The sequence below is a fragment of the Pseudophryne corroboree genome, chromosome 2 (genome assembly GCF_028390025.1).
Source record: "Pseudophryne corroboree isolate aPseCor3 chromosome 2, aPseCor3.hap2, whole genome shotgun sequence".
In the NCBI taxonomy this organism is placed as follows: Eukaryota; Metazoa; Chordata; class Amphibia; order Anura; family Myobatrachidae; genus Pseudophryne; species Pseudophryne corroboree.
In genome coordinates, this window is record NC_086445.1 from 412,998,758 (window position 1) to 413,023,360 (window position 24,603).

The 24,603-nt window shown below is 45.1% G+C and overlaps 1 protein-coding gene across 13 annotated transcripts in view; it reads right to left on the reverse strand.

Annotated features, from left to right (window-relative positions):
• Positions 1-24,603, reverse strand: part of DMD (dystrophin) — a 3,641,189-nt gene that overhangs the window by 191,468 nt on the left and 3,425,118 nt on the right. For all 13 annotated transcript variants that reach the window (XR_010221499.1, XM_063953479.1, XM_063953476.1 and 10 more), the window contains 2 exons: positions 8,898-9,099; positions 5,221-5,306 (listed from right to left, as the gene is read on the reverse strand). Coding sequence is in view for 12 of the 13 variants with exons in the window: in XM_063953479.1 (XP_063809549.1) it covers positions 5,221-5,306; positions 8,898-9,099 (288 nt within the window). In the remaining variant the exon portion in view is untranslated. The remainder of the gene's footprint in view (positions 1-5,220; positions 5,307-8,897; positions 9,100-24,603) is intronic.

A 24,603-nucleotide genomic window follows, 5' to 3' on the forward strand; every position in this document is an offset into this window, starting at 1 on the left:
CATGCCTAGCGGAATCGCTCCGTGTTAGCTCCTTCTTCAATGCCTCCAGCTTCTTCTGCAAAAGCCTGATGAGGGGAATGACCTGACTCAGGCTGGCAGTGTCTGAACTGACTTCACGTGTGGCAAGTTCAAAGGGCATCAGAACCTTGCACAACGTTGAAATCATTCTCCACTGCACTTGAGACAGGTGCATTCCATCTCCTATATCGTGCTCAATTGTATAGGCTTGAATGGCCTTTTGCTGCTCCTCCAACCTCTGAAGCATATAGAGGGTTGAATTCCACCTCGTTACCACTTCTTGCTTCAGATGATGGCAGGGCAGGTTCAGTAGTTTTTGGTGGTGCTCCAGTCTTCTGTACGTGGTGCCTGTACGCCGAAAGTGTCCCGCAATTTTTCTGGCCACCGACAGCATCTCTTGCACGCCCCTGTCGTTTTTTAAAAAATTCTGCACCACCAAATTCAAGGTATGTGCAAAACATGGGACGTGCTGGAATTTGCCCATATTTAATGCACACACAATATTGCTGGCGTTGTCCGATGCCACAAATCCACAGGAGAGTCCAATTGGGGTAAGCCATTCCGCAATGATCTTCCTCAGTTGCCGTAAGAGGTTTTCAGCTGTGTGCGTATTCTGGAAAGCGGTGATACAAAGCGTAGCCTGCCTAGGAAAGAGTTGGCGTTTGCGAGATGCTGCTACTGGTGCCGCCGCTGCTGTTCTTGCGGCGGGAGTCCATACATCTACCCAGTGGGCTGTCACAGTCATATAGTCCTGACCCTGCCCTGCTCCACTTGTCCACATGTCCGTGGTTAAGTGGACATTGGGTACAACTGCATTTTTTAGGACACTGGTGAGTCTTTTTCTGACGTCCGTGTACATTCTCGGTATCGCCTGCCTAGAGAAGTGGAACCTAGATGGTATTTGGTAACGGGGGCACACTGCCTCAATAAATTGTCTAGTTCCCTGTGAACTAACGGCGGATACCGGACGCACGTCTAACACCAACATAGTTGTCAAGGACTCAGTTATCCGCTTTGCAGTAGGATGACTGCTGTGATATTTCATCTTCCTCGCAAAGGACTGTTGAACAGTCAATTGCTTACTGGAAGTAGTACAAGTGGGCTTACGACTTCCCCTCTGGGATGACCATCGACTCCCAGCGGCAACAACAGCAGCGCCAGCAGCAGTAGGCGTTACACGCAAGGATGCATCGGAGGAATCCCAGGCAGGAAAGGACTCGTCAGACTTGCCAGTGACATGGCCTGCAGGACTATTGGCATTCCTGGGGAAGGAGGAAATTGACACTGAGGGAGTTGGTGGGGTGGTTTGCGTGAGCTTGGTTACAAGAGGAAGGGATTTACTGGTCAGTGGACTGCTTCCGCTGTCACCCAAAGTTTTTGAACTTGTCACTGACTTATTATGAATGCGCTGCAGGTGACGTATAAGGGAGGATGTTCCGAGGTGGTTAACGTCCTTACCCCTACTTATTACAGCTTGACAAAGGGAACACACGGCTTGACACCTGTTGTCCGCATTTCTGGTGAAATACCTCCACACCGAAGAGCTGATTTTTTTGGTATTTTCACCTGGCATGTCAACGGCCATATTCCTCCCACGGACAACAGGTGTCTCCCCGGGTGCCTGACTTAAACAAACCACCTCACCATCAGAATCCTCCTGGTCAATTTCCTCCCCAGCGCCAGCAACACCCATATCCTCCTCATCCTGGTGTACTTCAACACTGACATCTTCAATCTGACTATCAGGAACTGGACTGCGGGTGCTCCTTCCAGCACTTGCAGGGGGCATGCAAATAGTGGAAGGCGCATGCTCTTCACGTCCAGTGTTGGGAAGGTCAGGCATCGCAAACGACACAATTGGACTCTCCTTGTGGATTTGGGATTTCAAAGAACGCACAGTTCTTTGCGGTGCTTTTGCCAGCTTGAGTCTTTTCAGTTTTCTAGCGAGAGGCTGAGTGCTTCCATCCTCATGTGAAGCTGAACCACTAGCCATGAACATAGGCCAGGGCCTCAGCCGTTCCTTGCCACTCCGTGTGGTAAATGGCATATTGGCAAGTTTACGCTTCTCCTCCGACAATTTTATTTTAGGTTTTGGAGTCCTTTTTTTTCTGATATTTGGTGTTTTGGATTTGACATGCTCTGTACTATGACATTGGGCATCGGCCTTGGCAGACGACGTTGCTGGCATTTCATCGTCTCGGCCATGACTAGTGGCAGCAGCTTCAGCACGAGGTGGAAGTGGATCTTGATCTTTCCCTAATTTTGGAACCTCAACTTTTTTGTTCTCCATATTTTATAGGCAGAACTAAAAGGCACCTCAGGTAAACAATGGAGATGGATGGATTGGATAGTTTACTAGTATACAATTATGGACGGACTGCCACGGTTAGGTGGTATAAAAAAACCACGGTTAGGTGGTATATATTATAATAATAATACAATTATGGATGGACGGACTGCCTGCCGACTGCCGACACAGAGGTAGCCACAGCCGTGAACTACCGCACTGTACACTGGTTGATAAAGAGATAGTAGTATACTCGTAACAACTAGTATGACACTATGACGACGGTATAAAGAATGGAAAAAAAACCACGGTTAGGTGGTATATATTATAATAATAATACAATTATGGATGGACGGACTGCCTGCCGACTGCCGACACAGAGGTAGCCACAGCCGTGAACTACCGCACTGTACACTGGTTGATAAAGAGATAGTAGTATACTCGTAACAACTAGTATGACACTATGACGACGGTATAAAGAATGGAAAAAAAACCACGGTTAGGTGGTATATATTATAATAATAATACAATTATGGATGGACGGACTGCCTGCCGACTGCCGACACAGAGGTAGCCACAGCCGTGAACTACCGCACTGTACACTGGTTGATAAAGAGATAGTAGTATACTCGTAACAACTAGTATGACACTATGACGGTATAAAGAAAGAAAAAAAAATACCACGGTTAGGTGGTATATATTGTAATACAATTATGGATGGACGGACTGCCTGCCGAGTTCCGACTGCCGACACAGAGGTAGCCACAGCCGTGAACTACCGCACTGTACTGTGTCTGCTGCTAATATAGACTGGTTGATAAAGAGATAGTATACAATACATACAACAATGAATATACTACTATACTGGTGGTCAGGCACTGGTCACCACTAGTCACACTGGCAGTGGCACTCCTGCAGCAAAAGTGTGCACTGTTTAATTTTAAATTAATATAATATTATGTACTCCTGGGGGCTCCTGCTATAACAACCTGCAGTGCTCCCCAGTCTCCCCCACAATTATTATAAGCTTTGCCTTTTATACATTGATGTGCAGCACACTGGGCTGAGCTGAGTGCACACAGACTGAGTCACACTGTGTGACTGGCTGCTGCTGTGTATCGTTTTTTTTCAGGCAGAGAACGGATATAGCAGAGAACGGATATATATTAAAATAAATAAAAGTTAACTAACAACAACTGCACTGGTCACTGTGGTAAACTCTGTCTGACTCTGCACAATCTCTCTCTCTCTTCTAATCTAATTTCTAATGGAGAGGACGCCAGCCACGTCCTCTCCCTATCAATCTCAATGCACGTGTGAAAATGGCGGCGACGCGCGGCTCCTTATATAGAATCAGAGTCTCGCGAGAATCCGACAGCGTCATGATGACGTTCGGGCGCGCCCGGGTTAACCGAGCAAGGCGGGAGGATCCGAGTCTGCTCGGACCCGTGAAAAAAACATGAAGTTCGTGCGGGTTCGGTTTCAGAGAAACCGAACCCGCTCATCTCTAGTTTAAACGTCTTAATATTTGCAACTGTAGTCACAGGAACATCAAGATTCTTTGGACATGGTCTTAAAGACTTTACCTTTAACATGCTTGTCTATAAATTTCTCTCTCATCTCACCAGACAATACTCTCCTTTGCTTTCACTGATCCATGGGGGCCGATTCAGACCCTGTTGATGATGTGCAAAAAACGCTATGAAGCGATTTCTGCACATCTGCCCATGCGCATATGCCAGTATGCGCATGTGCAAGGTCCTAAACTGCGTTCTCTTCAGAACGCAGCTTAAGACTTGGAGCAGGGCAGGAACTGGGCATCGACAACGCATTTTGTGAGCGTCTATGCTCAGTTTTAGGGGCGTGGTCAGGACAATGGAGATGTATCCGGACCGTTGGAGGGGCGGCCAGTGGTGGCTGCGTGACGTCACACAGCCGCTGCGACCATTAACATGGCGGGTAGCAGTCTGCCTTCGCAGCTAGGCTGCGCAGGCAGAGGGCTACTCGAAACATTCAAAAGCATCACCGGCGTGCGATGCTCTCGCATGTCCATGGGGAGGGCTGTATCCGGCATGCAGGACGGACTTGTCCTGTGCGGGGCAGACTTGCCCTGTGCTGGTCGTCCCCTCGCATGTCAAAGAAATTGATCATAGATGTGCGTAATGATCAAGTCTCAATTAGGCCCCATGTGCAGTGTGGTGCACGAGATGATAAACAGCAGGATGACTATGTTTCTCCATTTAAAAAGGATGAATGACTGATTAGAACATTTAAGACACGAGTAATGCTAATTAAAGGAAAAATTTGTTTCAAATATCAATATAATCCAATTATTTAGAATCTTTTTTTTAAAGGGTTCCAACAAATCTGTCCAGATCATTTTAGAATAAGCAATAATTTATCTCTTTACAATTTCTTTGCTTTATTCTATAACATAGCAAAAGGCAGGCAGGTATACATGAGACTTTTAATCATCAGTTTTCAGGATAAATTAAACATTGTTTCAATAAGCTGTAAGGAGAACAACAAATTTGAGTTCATCTGTTAATGCACACATCTATACAATTTGCATTGTAAGTGACACGGGATGCGCCCTGTGCTCTACGGCGTTTGCGCGGGGGATCTAAGGTTTGCTAAAGCCTTCATTCCTCTACTCATATGATTCTGCTTTTGCCAAAAGCAGCTCTGGATACATTTGCATAATGCAAAGAAAGATCAGGTGCTCCTAAATATCAGAACACTTGTCTACTATCATAGTCTGTACTGTAGTGATTGGCTTAAACTTATGCATTACCAGACACTGAGAAGAGATAAAACACAGTAACTGAAAAGTCCTCTGTCATTAGTCCAACGTGTTTAAAAAGGAGAATAAAGCATTTTGCTCAAATACCAGTAAATTAACACAAAATACTTACATCTGTATTTATCTTCCAAGTGTGCTTTACATAGGGAAATAATACCGGTTTTAAAAGACAATACACGGATTCTTCCAGTCCGGCCCCTAAACAGAAATTAAATAGATAAATTAAATATATACCAATACACTACAGAAAACAGCTATCAGTAAGACTAATACAAATAATCGGCTTTTCTGCCATGCAATGGTCTTCATTTCGTAAAATGCTTATTAATTTGGTGAAACATGATATACAATTTGTTTAAGAATTGTATATAATGGATTAAAAAAAAAATGTTTATTATTCAGTTGATCATTTTATTTCTACAATTGGTTTGGTCAGTACAGCAAAATAACCACAGCCCCAGAGCAGGATAGAGAGAGTTAAAAGAAGCCATTTTCACAAGCAGCGCGCTTTAGGTCCCAGGTAATTTATTTCCCATCTCCATACCTTACTATACATACACTACATCTTTGATCTAATTTCCGAACACAGCAATTAACAGTAAGAAATAAACAAAATACTCACAGCAATACATGACATCACTTCTTACAAATATCTGAAAACTAAAGATTATCAAATTTACATTATATAGGTGCCTATTTAGTATTGGTGGAAATGGAACTATATAAACCATGGCTTCTCAATTCCAGTCCTCAAGTACTGTACCAACAGGTCATGTTTTGTGGATTTCTTTAAGGTGAGTTAATCTACTTTGCTGGGTCTATAATTAAACTACCTGTTTTCACACACAGAAATCCTCAAAACATGACCTGTTGAAAACTAGCGGGTTGAGGTTGAGAACCACTGCTGTAAACCATAATGTTCTATTGCTGCAGTGATAAGAAATTATTTATATTTACAATTAAAATCCTCTTGTTGGGACATATGAGCTTATGCTATCATTTTATTGATGACTTAGTATCCAACTTACCTATTGTGCATGTGCAGGAAAATATAGGCTTCTGGTAAAGGATCCAAAAATACCTCTATGGTAAAAAATGTGCCTACAGGCTACAGTGGTACTCCAAAGTTAGCTACTGGTTGCCATTGTTAAAAAGCGAAGTTTCTCAGAACTTGGTAAACAGGACATGACAGTCCACATAGAAAGACATTGGGATCGCTTACGTGAATGAAAATAGAGTGATGCTTGTGTTAAAATAGCTCCAATAATAATGCTGCAAATGAATGTACTAATTGTGGTCAATCCTCCAAAAACTGCTATTTTTGGAGCATTTACCACAATTAGTACATTAATTAGGCCTCTTAATTACAGTGATTCTACAATTTTCAGTTAACCAACTGAGCTTAAATGACTTGTTACTTTCTCTAAACTAATTTAAACTACACTATGTAGACAAAAGTGAGCAAGCAAAACGTGGTGCTCCTGCAGAAGACATGTTCGTGAAGGTATAAAACGGGTAGATGGACACTGGTTAGATCATTCGCTAATGAAATGGCTTGCCGAAAGGAGTGTGGGAAGCATTGCGGTTGTTAGGAAGGTTCCTAAATCCAGTGTCTTTTGTCATGAATGCGTGGTAGAAGAACGATCATTGCAGGAATGTACCTCACCCTGGAAGACCCCAGAAACTCCATTCCAGGAGCCGGAGAGTGCTAACCAGGGAGCTGTGAAAAATAGGGGTCATCCCATGCATACCATTGCACACGAGTTCCAAATGAATACTAATGTGATGGTTTCGACAAGAACTCATCATAGGGAGGCCCATGCACTTGTATATTATGGGCGAGCAGTTGCTCATAAACCCCTAATCCAGTGGTTCTCAAACTTTTTTGAATCGCGGCTCCCTAGAATACCAGAATTTTTTTCATGGCACCCCTAGGCCAAACGTTTCTTATTGAGAAATTTATAAAGAAATATTAAATGAAGTAAATTGTGTTTACATGTCATCCTTAGGTTCAGTTATGTGGTGGGGGACAAGATTTGCTCTTGTTTGTCCACATATTTTATGATTGGCAGCCACCAGCACTGGTTTTACCTATTACATAGACCATAAATAATTTCAATTGGTCCTGGACAACCAACCCGAGGCACCCCTGCAAGTATCCTGAGGCACCCCAGGGTGCCATGACACACCGTTTGAGAACCACTGCCCTAATCACAAAAAAGAACGCAGCCCAGCACTTACGATGGTATAAAGTGCGCCAAAACTGGATAGTGGAACAATGGAGGCGAGTGTTATGGAGTGATTAATCAATCACAGTTTACCCTTTTGAGATCAGATTGATATGTTTGGCATCAGATGTTCTCCTGGCAATTGCCAAACCCAGAGTGTACAGTACCTATAGTAAAGCATGGAGGTGGTAGCGTTATGCTGTGGGGCTATTTCAACTGGTTTGACATGGCTCCACTAGTTATAATGCATGTTCACATCTTCTCGACAACTCTGTGCTCCCTGCATTGTGGCATTTCTATGGAAACGACAAACGACAATGCCACCTGTCATGTTTCCAGGGTGACACTGGACTGGTACACAGAAATTCAGTAACCCTGATCAAGCTCAGAGTCCAGATCCTAACCCCACTGAGAACCTCTGGGACGAATTGGAGCGATGGGTGCGTTCTAGGCACTCCTCCTAACCTTCTTTAGTGTCACTGTTAGTCTGTTCACATAAGGCGGAATGGCAAAACATACCACCTGCTCTTGTTCAGGAACTTGTGGACAACTGCCAAGAAGGATGATGCAGTAATCATTGCACGTGGTGGAACTACAAAGTACTGTCGTTAATTAGATCTCGTTGCTCTATCTGCTGTCAGCATCCAATCACTTTTGTCAACATACACTACTTTTTTCATAAAACGTTAAAAAAAAGCTCAAAAAACAAGTTTTTGATTCTTGATTCCATCACAAAAGGATAAAAAAAAAAAAAAGATCCAAACCTATTTTTTTTTACTGTGATACCAGTAATTTTGCATGAATAGCTAGATTTATAGAGAGGTATTTATAAAAGCTCGGAGAGAGATACAATTGTGACAGAAAGTACCAATCAGCTTCTTACTGTCATTTTTCAAACAGCCTGTAAAATGTAAGGCAGAAGCTGATTGGCTAGTACTTTGTCTCACAATTTTATCGCTCTCTGAGCTTTAATAAACACCCACCATAAAAACAGACACAAGCAACTGCATAACCAGATTTCTAAATTCGACTATGAGGTCACACCTCCAAATAATGCAGATAGTGGTGAGACTGAAGTGATTATCTGTCCTTAAAAAAAAAAGAAAAGAAATGTGACTGATTTGCCAGAACTGGCCGGCATTTAGAAGGATTAAAGTTGATGTGGATAATTATGGGTGGGGTTTATTTGGTCTCTGTTTTGCTTATTAATGTGTTAGGAAGTAAGCACGTTTATTGAAATGTTCGTTTTACATATATTTATCAAAGCTTATATTAAGGAAATTCAATATTCAAGTTTGTGATTATTTTCCTTAGGCATACATGTACGGTAAAGGCTAGTCAGCATTTGCTATAAATGGCATTATGACTGCATGCAATCATTTATATAATGCTTGAGAAAGGCACATTGTGTGATCTCCAGCTGAAAACTCTTTTAGTTTTATGAGATGTGAACTATGACCTCCTGTGACTATTCTGCTGAGGCAAACACACCAAAGGTGACATCCCATTACTCTAAACCTACAGGCACCTAGTATATACTAATCAGTACATCATCACCCACGTGTCATAAACATTCAGGAGCCAGTTCAGGCACATGTCTACGCAGAGCGGAACGTTCACCAGGTTGTTGTGCTCTTGCTCCAGTCGATCATAAATTGTGGTCAAGCAATTAATAATCTGCAGGATGTCCATAAGCTGGTCATTCTGCTTGAGGTTGTGCTGGTCCAAGGCATCACAGGCTGCAGACAAGCCCAATAAATCCACTGCAAACAAAAACAAAAAAGAAAAAAAGTTATATTTTGTACAGTATATGCATGGCTGAAGGAACAAATAGTAAAAAGAAAAAAGAAACACAACCATGTATGAATGGGCTCCCTAGTGGTTTCAGGAATATACAGAGGAGTCAGAGAGCAGTAATTGGTTATTTAATGTGTTCAGTCCCATAGGAATCTGAGCATACAAGTAATAATTGTACGAACGCCACTAATTTCTTAGAGGTCAATGTGTTGTACATGTATTGTTGAAATTTTGAGAAAAAGCACTTGGTTAACTACCGATTAATGAAAACAATACCTGTTTCTGTAACGCAAAACCCTCAGTAACAATAAAGAGAAAACATACTGTGTGCAAGGCGCTGAGTGTGGTGTGAATATATTTTACAGCCATATGTTTGATAAATACAACTGGACTGTCTACTACCTATTCCCAGAACAAGCTGCCTCTTAGACTCTGGACATCTTCAGATTTAGGCATACGGTCAATATTGAAGAGGATTATTGCAAATTATCTATGAACTAAAACAATGCAGAAGCAGCAGTAACCAATGGTCTCTCATGAAAACAAAAAATGAAAAAAACCCAGCTAAAACGTAATGAATTGTGAGTACTATCATTAGAAAAATTAAGTCTCGCTTATTGTGACCAGTATAGGCTTTTTAACATGTAAAGCCACAGCTACAGTGGGCAAGAACCATTTCTAAAAGAGTTTACCCATAATTCTTTGAATCTCAGTCTAGGTATAAAGTGTCGGTCCACAGTTTATACAGTTTTACTACAGCAGAATCGGGATTACTGTAAGGACAACTATTAAGCATTAGTGCAGCAAGCAGTATTACAATAAAGTATCCTAATGTGGGCAGTTTTATAATTCGCAACCAGCCCCTGAAAATAAAGATTCCTCATCACCACAATTTGTGGCAATAAGGAATCTCTACACACCCAGATGTATAATTTCTGAGCATGGTGATCAGCGAGAATTAATTTGACCAGATGCTAAACACTTTGCCCTCTTCACTGCGCTACTGTGCAAAAGCTGACAGACGGGGGGGGGGGACAAAATGTTGAAAGGGTAACCCATGGGCTAGTTATAGGCTAATGCTATCTGAATGCTTCACATTCCCAAGCTTGGTAAATCCGGCATCACAGCAGTCCCAATAGAAACCTGTGGGGCCAGCTATTGCTGTGTTTTAATCCCAACACTACATCTTAATATTTGCAGGTCCCTCCAAAAACACCCATTTTGGGGGATAAACCACAGAACTCTGTGAGCGGGCAGTTAGATATTGACACAGATCAGTTTGATGTTTGTATTAAGGACTAAGGGTATTCAATTGTAGTTGGAAACTGTAGTGTCTGACTTTTTTAGGTCGGAAACGGTTTCCGACCTATTCAATGGGGCTGCTTTTTTTCCAACAAGTTGGCAATTTCGACTTGTCGGAAAACACAAAGATCAGCGGATTAGCCGCCGATCCACGTGTTTTCACGGATTCCGCGGCCAAATCCAACAGGTTTTGGTGCCGTTTCCGACAATGTCAATCCGACTTTAAAAAAAAAAAAAAGTTGGATTGGCATTGTCGGGAACAGCCAAATCCTGCTGGATTTGACCGCTCATTGAATACTGCATAGTAGGATCCTTTCCGTCGGAAATGATCCGACAAGCACTGAATACTCCCCTAAATGGGCAAAACAGTGGGTTACTTGTATGTTATTACAGAAATAACCAGGACTACAATTATGTTCCCTCCTCTCTGGGATGTGCGAGAGACCGTTTAGCTAGAATATATAAATACTAATTATAATAAATCCAGAATGTTAAGTAACAGCAATTAAAATGGTTTACAGTACACATACAGTACTAGCTGGAGTACCCGGCATTGCCCGGGAATTTAAGAAGGTTTGTTTACAAAAATGAATTTAAATATTAATCACACAGTATAAATAACATAGTATAAAAAGACATGTAATATGTTATAAACATTAATAAAATGAAAACCCAATTTAAAAATAGCACAGCACATTATGTATGTCCTGATATACTCTGTGCTGCTGGGGTACCATGCTACTTCCACTATATAACGCTCAGTGTGTGGGTTTGTGCTACCTCCATTCCCCTCCTCACATCATGTCACTGCCCCTGTCACATGCAGCCCTGTCATCACTGACATATCATACATGTCCTGATATAGTCTGTGCTGCTGGCCCACCCCTAGGGGTGCTAGTGGTGTGTTACCCCCACAGTGTTTGTTCCCAGAGTGTAAGTAATATGTGTAGCAAGTTTGGTGTAAATTGCTCCAGGAATTCCAGAGTTATGCGGTCTGCTGAAAAACTCTGTGCTGCCTCAACCCTAGGGGTGCTAGGGGTGTCTTACCCCCACAGTGTTTGTTCCTAGCTTGTAAGTCATATGTGTACCAAGTTTGTTGTAAATTGGTCTAGGCATTCTGGAGTTATGCTGTCTCCTGAAATACTCTGTGCTGATGTCCCACGCCTAGGGGTGCGAGGGGTGTCTAACCCCCACAGAGTTGGTATCTGATTTACAATCTGGGAACAAAGTTTAGTGTAAATTGCTCCAGGCCTTCCACAGTTTTGCTGTCTGCTGACACACTCTGAAAACAAACACTGTGGGGATCAGACACCCCTAGCACTCCTAAGGGTGGGACAGCAGCACAGAGTATAAGTCATATGTGTACCAAGTTTGTTGTAAATTGCTGTTGGCAATTCCAGAATTATGCTGTCTGCTGAAATACTCTGTGCTGCTGCCTCACCCCTAAGGGTGCTAGGGGTGTCTTCCTCCCACAGTGTTTGTTGCCAGATTGTAAGGCATAGGTGTACCAATTTTTAGTACATTGCTCTGGGAATTCCAGAGTTATGCTGTCTCCTGATATACTCTGTGCTGCTGTCTGCCCCCCTAGGGGTGCTAAGGATTTAAAATTGTTTTAGTTGCCACCGCCATGTTTTAATACGCTTGTATGTAAAATTTCCCGATCTTCGCTTGTAAACTGTGGATTTGTATAGAAAGACAGAAGGACAAATTTTCATTATTATATATTAGATATACTGGTAAAATAATGTTATTAAAAAGATATAGGGGGCGATTCAATTGTTTATCATGCGGCCGCCACTAGAGAGGGCACCTGATGGCAGCAATTTAATTGTTCTGCCGTAGGGGTGCCCAGCAGCTGCAGAGGACACAATTTTTCTTGCAACCTTCTGAGGTACGAGAAGAAAAAATAGGATTTTGGTACTTACCATGTAAATCCTTTTCTTTGAATCCATAGGGGGCACTGGAGTACTCTTGGGATATGGACGGCTTCCACAGGAAGAAGGCACTGAATAAATTAATTTTGGAACTACTCCTCCCCTCCATATCCCAGAGTACCTCAGTGTTTTTTCTGTGCTCGACACAGTTAGAAGGCTTGTGGAGTTTGTCCACATTCATTGGAATTTTTTTTTAAAGTTTTTTTTTCCAACAATTTCCACATCCCTTCCCCCCCTTCCAATAGGCGTGGGTCCGGGATAGTGGAAGCTGCTACTAGCAGCTGTGGGTGCCGGGCCTCTCTAAAAAGAGCTCCCTCACACCACGTGCAGGAAACTGGACGGAGCTTGAACAAGAAGTCCCGTCATAGCCCTCACTACAGGGAGGTTGACAATGGAGAATTACATATAACATAACGGACAACAAAAAAGTTGACACAACATTACGGACAACTAAACAGTTGACACCATAACCGATTAGAACTTGTTAATTTGAACCAGTCGGTGAGAATGTGTTACCATAAGATCTACTGAACTTACCCGAAACCAGGTAAAACTGCTCTGGGTGGGCGTCCAGTGCCCCCTATGGATTCAAAGAAAAGGATTTAACTGGTAAGTACCAAAATCCTATTTTCTTTTTCATCCACTAGGGGTCACTGGAGTACTCTTGGGATGTACCAAAGTTTCCCCCGTGGGCGGGAGAGCTGTTTGGCACCTGTAACACTAGGCGGCCAAAGCTAGATGCTGATGCCGCAAACGTATCAAACTTGTAAAAGCGCACAAACGTGTGCACTGAAGACGATGTAGCCGCACGGCAAAGCTGTGTCGTATAAGCTCCACGACTCGCTGCCCATAACGTTCCCACACCACGTGTGGAATGAGCTGCTACTGATGTAGGCGGCTGTAACCTAGCATGAAGGTAAGCCTGACGTATGGTCAGTTTAATCCATCTGGATAAGGTCTGCTTAGAAGCTGGCCAACCCATCTTGGCAGCATCATAGAGAACAAACAACATATCCGTCTTACGAACTGTCGACGTTAGGGATACATAAACGCGTAATGCGCGTACCACATCCAACCTTCCAGAATCTCCTGTTAACACAGGAACTACTATTGGTTGATTGATGTGAAAAGATGACACTACCTTTGGTAGGAAAGCGGGATTCGTCCGGTTCTGCTCTGTCATCATGAAACACCAAATACGGGGGCTTGTACGACAAGGCACCCAAATCTGAAACACGCCTTGCTGAAGCTAAGGCTAAGAGAAAAATTGTTTTCAAGTGAGAAATTTAATATCCACTTGTTGTAAGGGTTCAAAGTATAAGGACTGTAAGAAATCTAAAACCAGATTCAAGTCCCATGGCGCTGTAGGTGGAATGAATGGAGGCTGTACTCTGAGGACACCCTGCAGAAAAGTGTGTACCAACGGCAATAGAGCCAATTTTCTTTGAAAGTAAATTGACAACGCAGATATCTGCACTTTTAGTGTGGATAGATGCAGTCCTCCATCTAACCCCATCTGTAGAAATTACAAAAGACGAGAGAACTTGAAAGATGATGTCGGAAACTTCCGAGCTTCACACCAACCTATATAGGCACGCCAGATTCTGTAATAATGAGCTGCCGTAACCGGCTTCCTAGCTCATAACATGGTTGGTATAACAGATTCTGGAATGTCCTCTCTTCTTAAGAGGGCGGTCTCAACAGCCACCCCATCAAACGCAGCCGCGCTAAATCAGGGTAAAGGAACGGACCCTGTTGTAGTGGGAGCGGCCAAGGATCGTCTGCGAGTAGTCCGCGGAGATCTGAGAACCAAGCTCTCCGAGGCCAATGAGGCGCCACTAGTATGACTGTGACGGACTCTCTTTTGATCCGTTTTAGCAACAGAGGGAGCAGCGGAAATGGTGGAAACAGATACACGAGGCTGTACGGCCACGCGACTGTGAGAGCATCCACCGCCACCGCCTTTGGATCTCTCGTTCTGGACACATACTGGGGTATTTGGTGATTGTGGCGAGATGCCATCAGATCCACCTGAGGGTAACCCCACCTCTGGACCAACATGTGAAACACTTCTGGATTTAATGCCCATTCTCCTGGATGAAAATCCCGACGACTGAGATAATCCGACTCCCAGTTGTCCTCTCCCGGAATGAACACTGCCGACAATATCACTTGGTGATACTCGGCCCACCTGAGGATCCGCGCTACTTCCCACATTGCCATGCGGCTTCTCGTTCCTCCTTGCTTGTTGATGTATGCGACCGCCGTCGCATTGTCTGACTGCACCTGAACAGTCTGAAACCGAAACATGTGCACCACTTGTCGTAGCGCATTGTAAATTGCCCGGAGTTCCAGGACATTTATAGACAGCAATCTTTCGTGATCTGCCCAGAGACCCTGGAGCCGATAACTTTGAACTACAGCTCCCCAGCCTCTGAGACTCGCGTCTGTCGATAGAATTATCCAATTCCAGACGCCGAACCGTTTCCCTGCGGTTAGATTGTGTACTCTTAGCCACCAGTGAAGAGACACTCTGGCCTGTGGCGACAACTTCACCCTGTGGTGAATCTGCAGATGCGAGCCCGACCACTGTGCTAGCACATCTAGTTGAAAAGGACGTGAGTAAATTCTTCCGAACTGAAGCGCTTCGAAAGCCGCCACCATTGTGCCTAAGAGGCGAATGCACAAATGTACCGAGACTGTGCGTGGCTTGAGTACTAATTGTACTAGATGACGAATGACCTGTACTTTCTGTTCTGGTAGGTAAATTCTTTGATTTACCGTATCGAGAATCATACCTAGGAATTGAAGTCGTTGAGACGGAATCAGATGCGATTTCTTGAAATTGACTATCCAACCGTGCCGAACTAGTACATTGTATGTTAGCAACGCCTGTTGGAGAAGCATCTGTTGAGACGGAGCCTTGATGAGCAAATCGTCCAAATACGGAACAATTATTACTCCTAGGGATCTGAGATAAGCTATCATCACCGACATCACCTTGGTGAATACCCGAGGCGCTGATGAAAGGCCAAATGGTAGAGCCTGAAACTGGTAATGGTCTTGCCGTATTGCAAACCGCAAGAACCTCTGATGAGGTGGCCAAATCGGAATGTGTAGGTACGCATCTTTGAGATCCAGTGCAATCATGAATTCCTGTGGCTCTAAACCTGCAATTACTGACCGCAGAGATTCCATCTTGAATCTGTAGTAAGTGACGTACTGATTGAGACCTTTTAAGTTCAATATTGGCCTGACCGAGCCATCCGGCTTTGGTACCACAAACAGACTGGAATAATAACTCTGCCCCTGTTGTTGTACAGGGACCGGAATCAAAACTGCTACATTCAGCAGAGACTGAATGGCAATCTGTAGAACCGCCTTCTTGTCGTCCGACACAGGCAGACCTGTCTTGAAAAACCGCATTGGCGGAAGACAATCGAACTCTATTTTGTAACCTTTTAACACTAAATTGCGGATCCACCCATCTGTGGACGTCTGAAGCCACGCCCCCTGGAACGTTTGAAGGCGTGCTCCCACAATTGGAGATCCGAGATGGGCTGGGAGCCCGTCATGCCACTGGCTTGTTGGCGACCTTAGCGTCCTGACGACTTGTGTTGGTTTGTTGGAAACCACGTCCCCGACCTCTTCTACTAAGTGTGGCCGCACCTCTGCCGCGCCCACGAAAGGACCGAGGTCTAAAGGATTTGAACGCCGGACCAGAGTATTTGCGTCTAGGTACCGTTGGAGGCAATGGTAAGAAAACAGACTTTCCTCCCGTGGCCTCAGAAATCCATCTGTCCAATTCAGGACCGAACAGCTTCTCGCCACCGTAAGGTAACGCCTCTATACCTTTTTTGACCTCCGCTTGCCAAGAACGTAGCCAGAGTGCTCGTCGTGCTGTAACTAGCGATGATGAAAGGCGAGAAGTGAGCTGGCAGACGTCAGTAGAAGCTGTACATAGATAGTCAGCAGCTTCCCAGATTTGATCAGCAAGAAGTATAAGATGATCGTCCTGTAGAGCAGACTTGAGCTCTTTTATCCATACCATTAGCGCCTTAGTTACCCAAATGCCAACCAACCCAGGTCTCAGCAGCACTCCTGCTGCTATATACATGGACTTTAGCATAGCTTCTATTTTACGGTCTGAAGGGTCTTTAAGCGTAGTAGCAGTTGGTACTGGTATGGTTAATTTCTTTGTAAGTTTAGATACGGACGAATCCACCAATGGCGGATTCTCCCATGTAGCTGTCATGGACTCTGGAAACGGGTAACTCGACTTAATCTGCGAGGTATAGAAAACCGTTTATCAGGATTCTTTCGTGTTTCTAGTAACATTTTATTAAGAGATTCCGAAACAGAAAAACACATCTGAGATCTGTCGTTTAGTAAAGACGACTTCATCATTTGTCAGAGGCTCCTCAGTTTGTGTAAACTTCAGAGACTGACGCACCGCTCTGATGAGATTATCAATGCCTGGGCTGTCAAAATCGTCACTATCTGACTGCTGGTCTATTTCGCCCTCCTCACCCTCATCCGCAGTGAGGTCTAGCATAGCAGAAACTGGCAAATCATAAGACAAAAGAAACTTATCCTTTCCACCCAAGGTGGACTTGGACTTTTGGTAAGATTGAGACCCCTCCGGTAACTCTAGCGGTCTCATCTTAGACTCATATCTTGCCACTTCCCGCTCTTGACGAGTGGTGGCCAATTCTGATTGCAATCCAACCAGGACATTTGCAAGCAAAGCCCATGATGGGTCCGGAGATGAAACTGGCTTTAAAACCGGAGTGGAAATTGTATTTGTAGCTGAATTCACAAAACATACTGTACATGTGGTAGATCCATCAGGCAACACACACTTTTACAGACATGGCAGGGAAATTGCTTTTTAGTCTTTGCAGGTGCCTTACTCATTATGCAGACAGACAATACAAACTACAAACACAGACAATTTGCACGACTCAGTAAATAGCACTAATGTTCTTGTGTATATATATATATATCCGGCTAAGTGCAGTGCACGCCAGCAATATGAAAAACCTGATCCCTAATTCCCCTAACACCCCTGCGCCTTTAGTGAAGTAGAGATGTAGTATAGGAACTCTGGAAACAGACAGGAAAAAACAAACAGGAAGCATGGTTAAATATTCCAAGTTTCCAGTATCACACAAAATGCAGATTATCCTCACTAAACTGCATATATATAACCTGATAGCCAAGGCTTAATAGCCTACTAAAACCCCTGCAGCGCTGCTGCTGCTAAGGGCATTCTACTGCCTTCTCTCTATATGCCTCCCCCCCCCCCCCCCCCGTGCTCCGTGTACCGCTCTCTGTACACGGAGCCGGGCTTACATGCTGAGAAGAGGCCGGGAGGCGGCTAGCGGGAGCTGGGAAGCGCACAGCATAGAGCCGTGCAGCGGCCTATGCACACGCGGCTCAGGGCATCGGCGGGGCCTTGAAAGCGACGGCGGCCGGGAGGCGGCTAGCGGGAGCCGGGGAGCGCACAGCATAGAGCCGTGGAGCGGCATATGCACGCGTGGCTCATGGCATCGACGGGAACATGTAATCGGCGGGCGGCTCTCCCCAATACAGTTCCCCACACAGTGGGCGGCAGCGTGAGCTGACCGCCCCAACCCAACATACCTGGACTCCCTGTAGTGAGGGCTATGACGGGACTTCTTGTTCAAGCTCCGTCCAGTTTCCTGCACGTGGTGTGAGGGAGCTCTTTTTAGAGAGGCCCGGCACCCACAGCTGCTAGTAGCAGCTTCCACTATCCCGGACCCACGCCTATTGGAAGGGGGGGAAGGGATGTGGAAATTGTTGGAAAAAAAAACTTTAAAAAAAAATTCCAATGAATGTGGACAAACTCCACAAGCCTTCTAACTGTGTCGAGCACAGAAAAAACACTGAGGTACTCTGGGATATGGAGGGGAGGAGTAGTTCCAAAATTAATTTATTCAGTGCCTTCTTCCTGTGGAAGCCGTCCATATCCCAAGAGTACTCCAGTGACCCCTAGTGGATGAAAAAGAAAATGTGTGTTAACTGGGCACTTTGGGCAAAGCAGGGAGTTCAGAGGCTTTTGGCGGCTAATCCTGGTCTGTTTGGACGCATCATGCATGGGCGCCCAAACACAATTGAATTGTGACAATTGTTTGGGTGTTTAAAAAGTACTATTTAGACAGGATTTTTAGAGACCCAAAACAATTGAATCGGCCCCATAGGGTCCGATTCAGAGCCTTATGTTATACCACAATGTGAATGCCGGCTGTGCACTGAATGCCGATGAGTCTATATGACTATATGCACTGTCTAAAGCTTACCCATCTAATCTGTCACACCTTTCCACTGTGTAGATAGGAGCCATGATCATTACCAGCACCTACACCTGCCCCATGTTCGCTGCAATAAATGCAAATTAATTTGTTGCCCACAATGCATAGGATAATGAGCAACTCTGGCTACATGCCCACAAAACACCTACTAAATGGTTCCCTTCACATATGTTTGAATTGTTGTCACCCAGAAACGTCCTTTCAGCAGCCAAAAAGAAATGCCTGAGATGTTTATGATATGCAGCCCGCCATGCATGACATGGCAGTCTACAGTACGTGCAGCTTAGAATCTAGCCCACAGTGACCAGTGACCAGATGCGCCATGCTGCTCACGCTAAGCAATCACAGATTGGTTTTGGGTCTCATGGGAGCAGGCCAATAGGGGATTCCCTCGTACTATCAGAAACCACCTGTACTCACTCCATCCACTGCGCAGCAGGCGGGTATTTTGCTGCCACCACCAGGCTCCTCCAACGAGCACCTTGAACCGCTTACTTCTGTGCATGCGTTGACACGCTGCTGACAACTCCTGGCGTCAGCTGACCCCCACTGGACACTGACCTGGACCAGGCCTTGCACGGCAGCTGCCAGAGGGCGGAGCTTGGAGATGCTGGGCTCAGCCCAGAACAGGTGGAAAATGGTACTGCATGTGTAGCATTCCTGTAGGTCACAAGATGAAGGCAATCATCTTGAAGGCAAGATGTGTATTGCTCAAATTGACTTAAAAAAAGATTACTCCCCATTTGCAAGGGCGATACAGCATACATATGTTACAGCAGTTCAATATTTCTTGATGTCACAGAAAGCATACCCATTTTGAGGAACGTAGGCCTCCTTTTATCCTCAACCAACACACAATACCATAGAGGTAGTTCCCCCCTGTTGTCTGTACCCAATCAAGTTAAGTGCATGTGTCTTGAATGCCCAATGCCCCAATCGCAAGGTTAGGGTTAAGCTGCGTTGGAGGTTAGGGTCAAGCAGCAGGGGAGGAGGGTTAGGGTGATTTAGCTTAGGTTTTGGGGGACTGTTGACATTTTCACCTACGGTATGCCACTGTCGACGTGTGAACAGAGATATTACTATTGATTAAACGTAAGAGAATTAGACAGATAGTAATACACTAAGTAAAGATAACGTGTACAGCAATGTTTACTGCTGGTATGCTGACCGGATAACCTTTAAACACATGCTGGTATGTCATGTTTCTTCCTCACTAAATTAAACTTAGCGGACTGCATTTCCAAAATACATTAGAGATAAGAGTTTTCCTATAGTATGTTACAAACAACTTCTTCAATGTAACTCAGCTGCTCAGAATCTTTATTAAATTCCAGAGATGCATAAACTCCATAGATTAAGGTTCTAAATGTCTTCATTAACACATGCTTAAACTAATCTTAATTATTCCCAAGACATATATACCTAAGCAAGTTATCATCCTGGAAACTTGGCCTTTAGCTTATTATGAACACAAATTATTTTAATGAAAAATTAATTTCAAAAGGGTCCCACATTTATTATTACCACCGCCAACTATGGGTATTCGCTTGTAAATCCCAGTGCCTTTAAAACACAAATTTCAGCTGTCTGCCATACTTTATTGCTCTATATAGAAAAGACTCAGCATGTTCATGACGATACCCAATACACTTCTATGCCCACAGTCACTCTCTTTATGGGTTTACACTGCAGTAGGGAAAGCCGTGTATACAGGGCCACTAAACCTGAACCACAAATAGTGTGTTTATTGTTGTTCTGCTTAAATAAAAAAAATAAGAATTTACTTACCGATAATTCTATTTCTCGTAGTCCGTAGTGGATGCTGGGAACTCCGTAAGGACCATGGGGAATAGCGGCTCCGCAGGAGACTGGGCATAAAAAGTAAAAGCTTTAGACTAGCTGGTGTGCACTGGCTCCTCCCCCTATGACCCTCCTCCAAGCCTCAGTTAAGATACTGTGCCCGGACGAGCGTACATAATAAGGAAGGATCTTGAATCCCGGGTAAGACTCATACCAGCCACACCAATCACACCGTACAACTCGTGATCTGAACCCAGTTAACAGTATGATAACCGTAGGAGCCTCTGAAAAGATGGCTTCCAACAATAAACAACCCGATTTGTTTGTAACAATAACTATATACAAGTATTGCAGACAATCCGCACTTGGGATGGGCGCCCAGCATCCACTACGGACTACGAGAAATAGAATTATCGGTAAGTAAATTCTTATTTTCTCTGACGTCCTAGTGGATGCTGGGAACTCCGTAAGGACCATGGGGATTATACCAAAGCTCCCAAACGGGCGGGAGAGTGCGGATGACTCTGCAGCACCGAATGAGAGAACTCCAGGTCCTCCTCAGCCAGGGTATCAAATTTGTAGAATTTAGCAAACGTGTTTGCCCCTGACCAAGTAGCTGCTCGGCAAAGTTGTAAAGCCGAGACCCCTCGGGCAGCCGCCCAAGATGAGCCCACCTTCCTTGTGGAATGGGCTTTAACAGATTTTGGCTGTGGCAGGCCTGCCACAGAATGTGCAAGTTGAATTGTACTACAAATCCAACGAGCAATCGTCTGCTTAGAAGCAGGAGCACCCAGCTTGTTGGGTGCATACAGTATAAACAGCGAGTCAGATTTTCTGACTCCAGCCGTCCTGGAAACATATTTTCAGGGCCCTGACTACGTCCAGCAACTTGGAGTCCTCCAAGTCCCTAGTAGCCACAGGTACCACAATAGGTTGATTCATGTGAAACGCTGAAACCACCTTAGGGAGAAATTGAGGACGAGTCCTCAATTCCGCCCTATCCGAATGAAATATCAGATAAGGGCTTTTATAGGATAAAGCCGCCAATTCTGATACGCGCCTGGCTGAAGCCAGGGCCAACAGCATTACCACTTTCCATGTGAGATATTTCAAATCCACTGTGGCAAGTGGTTCAAACCAATGTGATTTTAGGAACCCTACAACTACATTGAGATCCCAAGGTGCCACTGGAGGCACAAAAGGAGGCTGTATATGCAGTACCCCTTTGACAAACGTCTGAACTTCAGGCATTGAAGCCAGTTCTTTTTGGAAGAAGATCGACAGGGCCGAAATTTGAACCTTAATGGATCCTAATTTTAGGCCCATAGACAATCCTGCTTGCAGGAAATGTAGGAAACGACCCAGTTGAAATTCCTCCGTAGGGGCCTTCTTGGCCTCACACCACGCAACATATTTTCGCAAAATGCGATGATAATGTTTTGCAGTTACATCCTTCCTGGCCTTGATCAGGGTAGGGATGACTTCATCTGGAATGCCTTTTTCCTTCAGGATCCGGCGTTCAACCGCCATGCCGTCAAACGCAGCCGCGGTAAGTCTTGGAACAGACAAGGTCCCTGCTGGAGCAGGTCCTTCCTTAGAGGTAGAGGCCACGGGTCCTCCGTGAGCATCTCTTGCAGCTCCGGGTACCAAGTTCTTCTTGGCCAATCCGGAGCCACGAGTATCGTTCTTACTCCTCTCCTTCTTATGATTCTCAGTACTTTTGGTATGAGAGGAAGAGGAGGGAACACATATACCGACTGGAAAACCCACGGAGTTACCAGAGCGTCCACCGCTATTGCCTGAGGGTCCCTTGACCTGGCGCAATATCTGTCCAGTTTCTTGTTGAGACGGGACGCCATCATGTCCACCTTTGGTTTTTCCCAACGGTTTACAATCACTTGGAAGACTTCTGGATGAAGTCCCCACTCCCCCGGGTGGAGGTCGTGTCTGCTGAGGAAGTCTGCTTCCCAGTTGTCCACTCCCGGAATGAACACTGCTGACAGTGCTATCACATGATTTTCCGCCCAGCGGAGAATCCTTGCAGCTTCTGCCATTGCCCTCCTGCTTCTTGTGCCGCCCTGTCTGTTTACGTGGGCGACAGCCGTGATGTTGTCCGACTGGATCAATACCGGTTGACCCTGAAGCAGAGGCCTTGCTTGACTTAGGGCATTGTAAATGGCCCTTAGCTCTAGGATATTTATGTGAAGAGACGTTTCCATGCTTGACTACAAGCCCTGGAAATTTCTTCCCTGTGTGACTGCTCCCCAGCCTCTCAGGCTGGCATCCGTGGTTACCAGCATCCAATCCTGAATGCCGAATCTGCAGCCCTCTAGAAGATGAGCCTTCTGTAACCACCACAGGAGAGATACCCTTGTCCTTGGAGATAGGGTTATCCGCTGATGCATCTGAAGATGCGATCCGGACCATTTGTCCAGCAGATCCCACTGAAAAGTTCTTGCATGGAATCTTCCGAATGGAATCGCTTCGTAAGAAGCCACCATTTTTCCCAGGACTCTCGTGCACTGATGCACTGACACTTGTCCTGGTTTTAGGAGGTTCCTGACTAGCTCGGATAACTCCCTGGCCTTCTCCTCCGGGAGAAACACCTTTTTCTGGACTGTGTCCAGAATCATCCCTAGGAACAGTAGACATGTTGTTGGAATCAGCTGTGATTTTGGGATATTTAGAATCCACCCGTGCTGACGTAGCACTACCTGAGATAGTGCTACTCCGACCTCTAACTGTTCCCTGGACCTTGCCCTTATCAGGAGATCGTCCAAGTAAGGGATAATTAATACGCCTTTTCTTCGAAGAAGAATCATCATTTCGGCCATTACCTTGGTAAAGACCCGTGGTGCCGTGGACAATCCAAACGGCAGCGTCTGAAACTGATAATGACAGTTTTGTATCACAAACCTGAGGTACCCTTGGTGAGAAGGGTAGATTGGGACATGGAGATAAGCATCCTTGATGTCTAGAGATACCATATAGTCCCCTTCTTCCAGGTTCGCTATCACTGCTCTGAGTGACTCCATCTTGAATTTGAACCTTTTTATGTAAGTGTTCAAAGATTTTAGATTTAAAATTGGTCTCACCGAGTCGTCCGGCTTCGGTACCACAAACAGCGTGGAATAATACCCCTTTCCCTGTTGTAGGAGGGGTACCTTGATTATCACCTGCTGGGAATACAGCTTGTGAATAGCTTCCAATACTGCCTCCCTGTCGGAGGGAGACGTTGGTAGAGCAGACTTCAGGAACCGGCGAGGGGGAGACGTCTCGAATTCCAATTTGTACCCCTGTGATACTACCTGCAGGATCCAGGGGTCCACTTGCGAGTGAGCCCACTGCGCGCTGAAATTCTTGAGATGGCCCCCCACCGTGCCCGAGTCTGCTTGCAGAGCCCCAGCGTCATGCTGAGGACTTGGCAGAAGCGGGGGAGGGCTTCTGCTCCTGGGAAGAGGCTGCATGGTGCAGTCTTTTTCCCCTTCCTCTGCCCCGGGGCAGGAATGAGCGGCCTTTTTCCCTCTTGCCCTTATAGGGACGAAAGGACTGGGTTTGAAAGATGGTGTCTTTTTCTGCTGAGAGGTGACCTGGGGTAAAAAGGTGGATTTTCCAGCCGTTGCCGTGGCCACCAGGTCCGATAGACCGACCCCAAATAACTCCTCCCCTTTATACGGCAATACTTCCATATGTCGTTTGGAATCCGCATCACCTGACCACTGTCGCGTCCATAACGTTCTTCTGGCAGAAATGGACATCGCACTTACTCTAGATGCCAGGGTGCAAATATCCCTCTGTGCATCTCGCATATATAGTAATGCATCCTTTAAATGCTCTATAGTTAATAATATACTGTCCCTATCCAGGGTATCAATATTTTCAGTCAGGGAATCCGACCAAGCCACTCCAGCGCTGCACATCCAGGCTGAGGCGATCGCTGGTCGCAGTATAACACCGGTATGTGTGTATATACCTTTTAAGATATTTTCCAGCCTTCTATCAGCTGGTTCCTTGAGAGCGGCCGTATCAGGAGACGGTAACGCCACTTGTTTTGATAAGCGTGTGAGCGCCTTATCTACCCTAGGGGGTGTTTCCCAAC